Source organism: Morus notabilis, unplaced genomic scaffold, assembly GCF_000414095.1.
Source record: "Morus notabilis unplaced genomic scaffold, ASM41409v2 Scaffold112, whole genome shotgun sequence".
In the NCBI taxonomy this organism is placed as follows: Eukaryota; Viridiplantae; Streptophyta; class Magnoliopsida; order Rosales; family Moraceae; genus Morus; species Morus notabilis.
Genome location: NW_010367100.1, coordinates 266,756 through 278,979, shown reverse-complemented (window position 1 = coordinate 278,979; position 12,224 = coordinate 266,756). Strand labels below are relative to the sequence as shown.

The following is a 12,224-nucleotide window of genomic DNA, read 5'->3' as shown; positions in this document are numbered from 1 at the left end:
TGCAGTGTGCTTCTACAGTGTTTTCATGTGCTTGAACAGTGCAGATTCCTGATTTCTTCCCGTTGCTACCTCGTTCCTGCCTCCCCAGTGCAGATTTCTCTATGCTTTTTGCCCGCTGGACCCTGGTTCCTGCCTCCCCCTTCTAATTTCACTCTGAAAAAAGCTATTGTCTGCAGATTTTTAGAGTGAAAATTGACTCTCTCCATTGGGGGAAGGTTACTCGAATCGGTTACTTTGTCGATCCGCAGCGAAAAAAGGTAAACCTCTCCCCTATTTCCACCATTTTTGCTTCGATTTCTTGTTGCATGCCCAACCCTAGAAGTGTTCCCCGCCCCTGCCCTTGAATCTTCATCACGGATACCATTCATCCGCCTCGATGCAACCGGCAAACTCCGTTGGCCGTCTTATTGCGTCGATGTAGAGTCAAACGGAAGAATCTTGCATCTACTGGTTATCTTCCGTTGAGAGGTTACCATCGGCGGTTCCGGTGTCAAGCCGTCGTACGCGCTGCCTCACGATCGCGTTTGGGGGTTTTGATAGACGATAAGCCTTTGTCCTCAACTGGTTCCAACCGGGTATGATATTTCACAACTACTAATCTCCTATATACCATTATTTGTTCTGGATTTGTCATGATCGCACCGTAGTTCTTCTTCGTTTTCACTGATTTGATGCTGAGATATTGGTTGTCATTTGCATTGTGATGGAAACGTGAGACATATTCCTTGTCGTTTGTATTGTGATGCTAATGTGTAGTGAGACCACTGTTGTCGTTCGCAGTCACGATGTTCTCTTACTTGTTGTCGTATTGCCTCAACTGTTGTCGTTTGTCCCTGTGGCTATTGCATCCCCTGTTCTCGTATTGCCTTGGCTGTTGTCGTTTTTACCTTAGCTTGTTTATTCCCCTGTTGTCGTATTGTCTATCCTATTGCCGTTTTACCTTAGATTATTGCCTACCCTGTTGTCGTATTGGCTGTCCTGTGGCCATTTTTACCTTTAGCTTATTGCCTCCCTTGTTGTCGTATTGTCTCTCCTGTTGCCATTTATACATAAGCTTATTACCTACCCTGTTGTCGTATTGGCTGTCCTATGGCCGTTTTTACCTTAGATTATTGCCTCCCTTGCTATCGTATTGGCTTTCCTGTTGCCGTTTATATCTTAGCTTATTACCTGCCTCCCCTGTTGTCGTATACTATCTCCACTGCCGTTTATACCTTAGCTTATGGCATCCCCTATTGTCGTATATTCTCTCCATTACCGTTTTTACCTTAGGTTATGGCATCTCCTATTGTTGTACTGGCTCTGCTGTTGCCGTTTTTACCTTAGCTTATGGCATCTCCCATTGTTGTACTTGCTGTGCTGTTGCCGTTTTTACCTAGCTTATTGCCTCCCCCTGTGGATGTATTGGCTCTGCTGTTGCTGTTTTTACCTTAGCTTATGGACTCTCTTATTGTTGTATTGGCTATCCTGTTGCCGTTTTTACATTAGCTTATTGCCTCCCCTGTGGATCTACTGCCTCTGCTGTTAGTGTATTGACTCCCCTATGGTTGTATCGCACATGACCGCTTAACAAACAGGTAATGTTGGCAATGATGAAATTGGTTCAAAAATTAGAACACTCGTCGTAGTGGCGTCCTGTAGGCAATGTGACAGTTAGTTATCGCTTCATTGGAATTTATCGAGTGCCTCTGAAGCATGGCAGCTACGTCACTCCTGCTTATAAGGATGATGCTCCGAGTGTTGTTGCGATTTCTCAGCTACAAAATTTCTGAGCCAGTAATAACATTGCCTCACTTGTTACATGTATAAACCAGGTAATAGTACGTTGGTTAATGGCAGTGATGTTCGAAAAATGTTCGGAGCCATTTATAACTGTGTCTAGTCGTTAGATTGTTTCAAATATCTGACTCACGCGTACGGCCATTCTTCTTGTGCGTCGTTACGCTTCTTTCTTTCCTATTTTTAGATGCCGAGAGGGAAACCCGACGATGAAGCCACTCTACACTGGACTGAAAGGCAGAAAGAGGAGTTGCTTATGCGACTCGCTGCCTACAATCGTGATGCCAACGGTCGAAAACCGGATTCTAAAACATGGGAGGATTGGGCGCAACATCTTCAACAGTTCTTTAAGGATCAAGTCACCCCTGCCAAAGTGCAGCAGATGAAAGTCCGACTCAAAGCCAAGTTTGACCATGAGCTTACATTACGCAATAACACAGGACTTGGCTGGGACCCTGTTACCGGTGCTGTGACATGCACTGATGAATATTGGGAAGATTTTGCCAAGGTAAACGTCTAAACAATTATTGTTCTATGGGTAGTCAATTCTTGCAATATTTTGCCAAGGTCATTTTGTTTGCTCATTCATATGCAGAACAAGAAATGGGCAAAATCGGCAAAGAATCAGCCTCTTAAAAATTGGGACTTGTACTATGAGGCCTTTGGTGGTACGAGGGCAAGTGGGGCATTTGAGAAGGGATTGGATAATCCAACGAACATAGATGAGGGTCCAGTACACATCTCCGACGAAGAAAGGGCGACATCTGATGAGGGTGGCAGCGAAGATGGTTTCATTGCCTCCATGCGGGCCGGTTTGAACAATGCAGCTAGAGGTCTCAACATTGCGTCATCCTCCAAAGCGATTGGCAAGAAATCAGCCAAGTCCTCACATAAGGTAATATGTGACCCTGTAGCGAGGGATTTAATCGGCAAGCTTGTCTCTTCTATTGAAAGCAAGCGTAGTAGTCGCACTAAAAGCTCTAGTGCGAATCAAGCTGCGCCTATTGTCGATCTCCAGGACCAATGCCAGGGCATAGTTAGGGAAATGGCGCTTGATGATGAAACCGCAATAATGTTTTTGGAGGCTATTGCTTGGTATCCAAATATGCAGAAGCTGTTCGTGGGAATGAGTGATACTCAACGTAACTTCTTCGTGACAAGAACAATCAGTATGTCTAGGACTCAATCACATGGACCTTTCTCAAACCCCCATGCCTCTACGGGGACACAGTTTATGCCGCCACAATTTCCCAACTTCATGTCACAACCCAGCAGCTATATGCAACCGGCTCCCTTCTATGGCCAACAACCCACCAACAATATGCCACGGCCCCCAAACTTTGGGGGACAACAACCTGTCCCACCATTTCCTACAAATCCCCAAAACTACAATCCCCAACAACCGGCTGCGTATAATCCCCAAACACCATACTACATGCCTCACTTTCCGCCGCAACCGGGACACTTTGGTGGCGATGGCAGTCCAGACCAGCATTGAGTTCCATAAAATATTGTTTTTACCATTGTCTGTATTCATACGATTGAACATCATTTCTCATTTTTAGATTTCAACATAGTATTTGAGTAGACTTTGCTAATTATGTTTACTACGGCCCTGCTGGTGTTGTATTGATTATGGTTATTGAGTTGCATTGCGCAGAACAATATTTATTGATGTACTATGTGTAGTCACCTTTACTTGCGGATCAAATGACCATTTCATATATATTCGTTTGTTATCCTTTCATTATGCATGTCTCGCAGGTAGCAATGTGGAATGCAGGTCCCTCAAACCACGTTCCTGAAAATGATGATAGTGACGACTCAGATGACGATTATGAGATTGCGGCAGTAGCAGTAGTTTTGTGGTATTACTACACATACATGGAAAGACCCCTGCCTCAACCAAAGCATACATCCGCACTCACAGGTATAATGCGTGTTCAATACCTACTTGATGGACATGAGGACGTTATTAGGTCGAAGATTAGAATGGGAAGTGATTGTTTCAAGCGTCTTAGTACGTTACTTGAGCTTAAAGGGCTTTTAAGACCGACTAGGAATATGAATGTGCACGAGCAACTTTTTATTTTTCTATACATTGTATGTCAAAGTTCAAACAACAGGGAGTCACAAGATCAATGGCAGCATTCGGGTGCTACCATTTCAAAGTACTTCCACGCTGTTTTGAAGGCGTTGTATGAGCTCCGTTTTAACTTCCTTACACCACCAAACTTCGACATTATCGATCCTGTCGTAGCCGCGCGTGGAAACAAGTATCTGCCATGGTTCCAGGTATTTTTTCTAAACTAATTACTCTTTAAGATAAATATGTAGAATTGCGTTGTTGTGTATGGTAATTAGTTACTACGTAGAATTGTGTTGGCGCTCTGGATGGTACTCACGTACCATGTGTTCCACCCGCTGCAAATGCTGAGGTATGGAGAAATCGGAAGGGGTTCTTCTCTCAAAATGTATTAGGAGTCTGTTCGTTCGACATGAGGTTCACATACATGTTAGCTGGATGGGAGGGCTCTGCTCATGATGCACGTGTGCTTGCATCCGCAACAGAAACGAGGGAAAAAAATTTCCCTACTCCACCAGAAGGTATGTGTAAGCTTGATCTTTCATTACTTTTCGAAAACTACACGTTTGTGCTTCCATGTGGAACTAATACATTCACGTAATATATTCTAACGCACACAACAGGTAAATATTACCTCGTCGACTCTGGGTACGCAAACAATGATTGTTTCTTGGCACCGTACCGAGGGAGCACTTACCACCTTCAAGAGTATCGGGCAAGGAGGGGTCGGCCCCAAACTCAGCGTGAGCTATTCAATTACACTCATTCTTCCCTCAGAAACTGTATCGAGCGCACATTCGGCGTCTGGAAAGCCAGGTTTCGTATTCTTAAGTGCATTAATAACTACCCGATACAGACACAAATAGATATTCCACTTGTTTGTGCTATTCTACACAACTTCATACATATGTACAACCACAACGATGATCTACTAACCCAATACATGAGAGACGCCATTCCGGTAGCAGAAATTGATCCACTCAACACAGAGCAAGATGTGAATCAAAATCACAATCCTGATCGGGGAAGCCAACAACATCAAAACCGTCCACACCGACGACAAATGCACATTTTAAGGGATGAAATAGCTAATAGTATGTGGGCTGCATATGAGAACAACCGGCGTTGATAGATTAGTTTTTCTGTATTACTTGGTTGAGAACAACCGGCGTTGATAGATTAGTTTTTCTGTATTACTTGGTTGAGAACAACCGGCGTTGATAGATTAGTTTTTCTGTATTACTTGGTTGAGAACAACCGGCGTTGATAGATTAGTTTTTCTGTATTACTTATATATATGTTATATATATATATATATATATATATATATATATATATATATTCTTATGAAGAACAGAAATGCATGCCAATGTGGGAAATGCACCATGTTCACGTTTTTTACATAACAGAAATGCATGCCAATGTTGAAATTAATTAGAGTTTGGCATTTGTGCAAGTGAACACAAAACTCAAGTTTCAAAAGTTAAATAGTCAACACCTAAACACTAAACTCCAAATTTCAAATTACACTCAACTTTTTTGAAACTCGAATCTAGTTTTTTAACTCGAATCATAAAATTTGAGTTAGTGAAGTGAACGGGCCCTAAGGGTACCAAGAGAAAAATCATAACAGGAAATTCTTTTGGGGCTTGAGTAATTTTTTTAAAGGCCATTCGTTTGCCCCCAAAAATTTGAAAAAAGACCACTTGAGTAAAAAAAATTAGGCTAAATCTTTGTTTAGTAAGGACTGCTAAGTGAAAACTTAAGTTTATATTTGAGAAAAGTAACAATTATTGAGTGTAGCCCCACCTCTTTAATTCAAGTTCAAGTTCAACCGCAATTATTGACAAAAATTATTTTATTTTATTTTAATAATAAATTTTAAATAAAAATAATTACCTCTCATTCAATCTTCAAGTTTATGTCTACTAAACACATACTCAAATTAAATTCTCAATTCAAAAATTAACTCAAATGTGTACTTTCAAACACAAACTCAAGTTACATATTCAACTAAAGTTATAACTCAAATTCAACTCAAGATTTATACTCAAGTCAGCATAACTTAAAAATGCAACTGAATAAGCCCTTATATTTTAAAAATTATGACATTTTTTAGTACGTCAACATAACGGTAGGCCAAGTTTTTTATCCGTTGGATCTACATAAAATCATGTAAAAGTTAAAAAGTACACAGATCTAATAGCTAAAAAAACCTAATCTACCAATACGCCGGACATATCATAAAATTCTCTTAAAAATTGTCCCTAAACTTTTAATTTTAGCATTTCACTTCCTAATTTTTAATTTTAGCATTTCACTTCCTAATTTCCTATTTAATGTGGTGCACCTCATGTGGCTGATTGGAGATTTTATTTGGGGACGTTTAGAAGGGAGATTCGTGCCATGATTTGAATCATAGTTCGTGGTTCACTTCAGTATTTTCTCCTACAAAAAACACACGTAAAACGAAAATGGTTCTGAATCATGATTTTGAATTCATGAACTAAACATCCCATTTTGATTGTGTTAGGGTCTAAAGTAGGATATTTGTTTCTTGTATTCATTTCTAATTCTGAATTATGATTCATGATTTTTTTTTATAAAAAGCACATATAAATAAAAATAATTATAAATTTATGAACCAAACGTGAGAGATTTTTAACCCAACTTCGAAGGCATGCTTTTTCTCACTACATGACGCAGCCATTGACTAAATTAGCGGCTGTTAGTCAAATGAGACACATTATAATGATTTTGCATATTTGAACGTTAAATTATTAAAATTAAAAGTGCAGGGACAACTTGTCCAAACCCGAAAAGTTTGGAACAAAAGTACTACAAACTGTTTCTAATAATAATAATAATAATAATAAAACTTGAGAGTGAAAGGTTTCCAATTCCAGAACTGAACGCTGAAAGTTGACCATGGATTTAGCAGTATTCACCTTCCGTTTCTGCGGAGTTCTTTTTTTTTTTTTTTTCTTTTTTTTTTCTACTAAAAGTAGTATCCATGATAATTGTTTCTTTAGTTAAGCTGGTAAATGTAGTACGTAGTATTGCTTCACTTCACGTAAAAGGGAAAAAAAAGGCTTCAAACATAAATAAGGATTCAACCCAAAATAAAATAAAATAAATAAAAGAGAGAGAGAGAGATGGGAATATCCAACTAAGCAAACATACAATAGCTACTAGCTAGCGTGGAAAATACTTGAAGTGCGTCGAAAAGTAATAATCTTATGAAAATGATTTGAGGAAAATTAAAAATTTCTACGATGTGCAAGGCTAAGAAGTATACGGGTGCGTTTAAAACTTGTTTTAAAATAATTTTATTTTTTATATGAAAATAAAAATATTTTCAATCTCATATAGAAATTATTTTTAAAAATGCGTTTGGTAGTTTTATCAAGAGATTATTTTCAATGTAAAAAAAAAACCATTAATGTCTCTCTTTCTCTCTCTCTGCTCGAGAGAGGAGAAAATGAAAACAAAAAATGAAAAACGACTAAAATTCATTTTTCATTTATCTCTCATTTTACACTAAACTAAAAAATCATTTTCATTTATTTTTTTTGTTTTTATTGCGCCAAATGCCGTTTTAAAAACGTTTTCATTTTTTCTTTCTCAAAAAACGTAAAAAACAAAAATGAGATCAATTCTAAACACGGCCTATATAATCTCTTTTTTTTTTTTTTTTGCATTTGGAAAAAAGAATTTCATAATCTTGATCTATGGGAACCATATTTTCACTCTATGGCCTTTCCCACTCCGTTTCATCACACATCATGTTTCAAATTAGATCATAAACTTTGGCTTCTTTTATTTTACTGATTCGAGTTTAGAATTCGAGTTTTGTTACGGTAAAAAGTTAACAGAAATAATCACATCTAATTTTTTTACTACAGTAAAAAACTCTCACATAAAGTCACATCTCAATTCGAATTAAAAACTCAAATCAGCGAATTAAACGAGCCCTTTATTTTACCGGCTGTAAGATACTCTCTGGATATGAAAAAATTTTATTAGGCTAAATTATAAGGAGAGTTCGTGGTATGAAAGTATACCATCAAGTAATACGTAGTTTTGGACTGTTACAATTCGTTTCGTTTTGTTTCATTAAATTACCAATCTGATCTCTAATATTCACTTGTCAAAATTAGCGAAATTAGAGTTTTATTATTGGTTTTTTTCTTTTTTCTTTTTTTTTTTAATGGCAAGAGTTTATATATTAGGGGGTTGTTCATAAAAGGGTGCGCCTGTGGATGTGCGAGGAAGAGGGTAAAAATACCATTGACATTGTTTTTTATAAATAAAAAGTGATCATGTTATTAAGTTTATAATAATTATTCTTTTTTGTCATTTTACATGACGGTCTTTTTGTAATAATAAATTTTGGTTTGAAAGGCTTTTTTTTTTGTAAGTGAAGTTAGACGTATGAATATAACAACTCTTATCTTGTTATTACTACTATAATTAGTATTACTATATTGCTATTGTTATAATAACAATAATAATGATTATTACTATTATTATTAGAAAGTTTCTAAAACAATAATATTTCAGATGAAGGGAAAAACTATTTAAAAGGTACACATCTTAAAAAATATCGTTCTCTTAACTTAAAATTCTTTTTAAACATGAAATGGCTTTTATACCCTTCTAATTAATAAATAAAAAATTAATCATTTCAACAATGTACTTAGGTAAAGTCATGTTTTCTAACGACATTTTTTAATAATATACTTTATCCTTTTAATAATATTTTTTTTTATAAGATTTACTTTCTTTCTCCAAGTAAAAAAATTGACCCAGTTGGAAGCGTTGGCCGGAAGGGAAGGAGAAATGAAGGAAAAAAAGATTTCCTTTTTACACTTTGTTGAGAAGGATGTTCAAAAGAGAAATCGGTATATTGATGATTTTGAACTGTTAAATTTTCATTTTATTTCATCATTTTTTATTTTAAATTAAAGTCATGTTATAACACGAGTTAATCTGTAAAATAAATATTAAGTGGAATCAAACCTTACAACCCCCACCGAAAGCGTACCCCCAATCCCTACCATGCCATTGTTCCAATGCTATGAAAAGCACATTGCCGAATAAATGTTCCGTACAAGAAATATCAAGTGTAGAAAAAACAAATGAAAAACTTCATAGAATATATCATTGATTCGTTTATATTAGCACCTTATGACACATTTTAAAGAATAAATTCCACCGTACTGCTTTCAACTGCTATAGGGTAAACAGACCCATTAATATGTATCAACGATGCTGCAAATGCAATGGGCAGTGCCCACTTTAGAAATATGAAAATCTTGCTATCCACCGACTAAGGGGTGTTCATCAAACCTGCTAAACCGTTAAAACAACCCACCCCGCCCCCGCCCAACCAAACAGGGCCATGTCATCATCCACCTATTTTAGGCAGTTTTTCAACCCGCCACCTACTTTGGCAGGTGGGGGCGGTTTCGAGTTTCTGAATTTTTGCTAGTCGCATCTTCAATCCGCGTTGGACTGGAGGGAAAGTAAGAAGTGATTCCTAGAAACTAAAATTGTGCAAAACAACCCAAAAAGAGGTGAAAAGAAAATGTGAGAATGCAACTGATAATTAGAAAGATAACCAGGAAACTTCCTAAAGTTGTACTCAGGTCAATGTGTATACCAAATTCTTTGGAGAAAATGAGAAATCTGCAAAAATTTGAACAAGCCAAATGCTTGAGTGCAGGTCACTGCAGAAAAGTATTTTGGAACTTGACACAGGTTGCCAATTTGTGGAAACTCTCCTATCGTGAGTTTGATTTATTCTAGTTATTTCTCAAACGAACCAAAATCAACCATGTACACATGCAGTTTTCTGACAGCTTTTGTCCGAAGGAGTCTCCAAGATGTCATAGTGACCATACCCATGAAACAGAACATTGATGGGATTCTGTTCATCCTTTCCATACTCTTCTTCACCGTACTTTGCTATGTTCACCAAAGCCCCAGTGCTTCTATCTCTCATGAACACCCAAATTGGCGTCCTGCAGAATTTAAAAATATGAATAATCAAATCATATAAATCACGCAGAGAAACCAGTTACATAAAGACTATTTGGAATTCAGTATCGAATATCAACATTAAAAGTTGGCAAGATATCCACAGATGAAATAACATGAATTCATCATCTCATGGGAGTGACATGAATTGATAATAAATATGGTGAAAAAGAAAAAGAGAACACTCACTTTAAAACATGAGAAGCCATGAGCAGTTCTGGTTCTCCACCCCAAACATAAGGTTGTTGAATATTTTTCACATATGCATCAAAATCACCTTCAATAAACCTACAACACATCACATAAAAATCAACCTACAATTCAGAACACAACCCAAAAACCAAATGACAATTCATTCCCCTCATGATTCCAATTGACCAAAACTTACCATTCCGACTCCTCACGCCTCTTTAAGAGCTCATTCACAACCTGCAGTCAGTTTTTAGTCAATGAAAGAATTTTAGCAACATTTTCAAACCCCCGGAAAGCAAATTCGAATAACGAATAAAAAAAAAAAAAAAAAAAAAAAAAAAAAAAAAAAAAAAAAAAAGATAGTAAATTACTTGAGCTCTTAATTCATCAGCGAGTTCTCTCTGACGATTTTCATCAGGAGCTTCCTCCCCATTCCTCAAGAAAGCCACATGAGCTATCGCTCTAAACAGGCACCGACCATCCGCTAGCACCCCTGTTGCACTTGATTATTGTCTCAAATAGTTCTATTCACAATTCAGGTTCATACATAACATATAGAAAAGAAAGATTCAAAGTTCATAAATTCCACAATTCATGTGTCCTATTAGAAAAAGAACGTTTTCACAACAAATTCTCAGAATAAAAGACCAAAAAAAAAAATCTCTCAAAATAAAAGGGGTTTTTTTTTTTTTTTTTTTTTTTTTTTTTTTTTTTTTGAAAAGTGTTGTTGATTACTAAGCACACAATTAGGAACAAATTTAAAAGCTGATAACGAATATGAAAATTAAAATGTCAAAAAGAAAGAATAAAAGGAAGTCGCAATATACATCTCACTACCACACTTCATATGCGTATAAAACGAAACCTGTAAGCCTGTAATTCTCAGCATAAAACGAAAAGTCATCAGTAATTTTATCAAACGGGTTTCGATCACGACTAAGAATACTATTGCGGATAAATTAATAACAACCACCAACCACAAAGAAAAAGATCAAAAACTCAAAATGAAGGAAAAGGAATTATACAAGTTTTTATGGCGAAACTTCATATACGAATACGCATATATAGAAGAGTATATGTGTATACATGCGAGTGTTTGTGTGTGTGTGTGTGTCTATATATATTGTAAATTTACCTGTAACTCTATAATCGGCGGAGCTATCGATGTTCGCACCGGAAAACGACCCATCTGAGGCGGAAGAAACGACAAGTCTCTGTTCCGAAACAACCGCCGGCGTCTCGGAGCTCACGTCCTCGCCATCGCCACCACCGACGACGTCGAGAGTCGCCGGCGCGAGGCACGCGCAGACGCCGAAGAGAAGCCAAGCGGAGTCAGCGCGGTGGAGCCAACGCGCCGGGCGAGCGTCGACCGCGGCGTTCCACGAGCCCTCCCCCTTCAGGAGCTCGAAATGGATCGCCGGCAGCCTCCAACGATCGAACCTCCGACCGCCAGCGCCGGACGATGGCAGGATGGCGTGCCAGATAGACGCCGCTCCGCCGCACGACGCGCCGAGCTGGCAGGCGCTGGAGTGGCGGCGACGGCGGCCGACGTCATCGCCGAATAGAACCGGACCGGAGAAAAACCGGCCGTTGTTCTGATGGGGGTAGTTGTGGTGAACCGCCGAGGCGTGGGCGAAGGAGGAAAGGAAGGTGCTGAGGATTCTGGGCTTGGAGCGAGCGCAGAGTACAGCGAGCATCACCGAGATGGTTTGAGGCTATCGTGCGCTACTGACGTGATGTAGGCGTTATCCTACGCACCCATTGGAGGCTAAAATGCAAATTAAAAATGGGAACAGTGACAAACTTATTCGAGAACTAGTACTGATTGCAGGGTCTGAGAATCATGGCGGCGTAGAGAACCATTTTATGGAATTGGAAGTTTAGGAAAGAACGATGCAAATGAGAGAAAACGCCATGTGGGGTCCACCAGGAAAATGTGGCATATATTATTATAAACCCTTTTCATTAATTAAATTGGAGAAATAAAAATAACCATAGATACTGAAAAACAGCAAATCTTTAAATAAAAAAATTAAACCTTTTCACAATAGATAATTAAAAAAATATTAATTGGTTACTTTTAAATACATATACATTGTACAATGCACATAGATTTTTTTTTTTA

The 12,224-nt window shown here is 37.9% G+C and overlaps 2 protein-coding genes across 2 annotated transcripts; one reads left to right on the top strand and one right to left on the bottom strand.

Annotated features, from left to right (window-relative positions):
• The first annotated feature begins 3,549 nt into the window (after window positions 1-3,549).
• On the top strand, window positions 3,550-4,994 carry LOC112094235 (protein ANTAGONIST OF LIKE HETEROCHROMATIN PROTEIN 1-like). Its single transcript, XM_024174631.1, has 3 exons — window positions 3,550-4,074; window positions 4,155-4,386; window positions 4,489-4,994. Exons 1-3 carry the CDS (start codon window positions 3,550-3,552, stop codon window positions 4,992-4,994), a joined length of 1,263 nt encoding a protein of 420 aa, XP_024030399.1.
• Window positions 4,995-9,009: 4,015 nt separating this feature from the next.
• Window positions 9,010-11,975, bottom strand: LOC21399836. Its single transcript, XM_010111879.2, has 5 exons — window positions 11,235-11,975; window positions 10,471-10,592; window positions 10,296-10,336; window positions 10,097-10,195; window positions 9,010-9,891 (listed from the first exon to the last, which is right to left on the bottom strand). Exons 1-5 carry the CDS (start codon window positions 11,794-11,796, stop codon window positions 9,699-9,701), a joined length of 1,017 nt encoding a protein of 338 aa, XP_010110181.1. The 5' UTR covers window positions 11,797-11,975; the 3' UTR covers window positions 9,010-9,698.
• Between the last annotated feature and the right edge of the window lie 249 nt (window positions 11,976-12,224).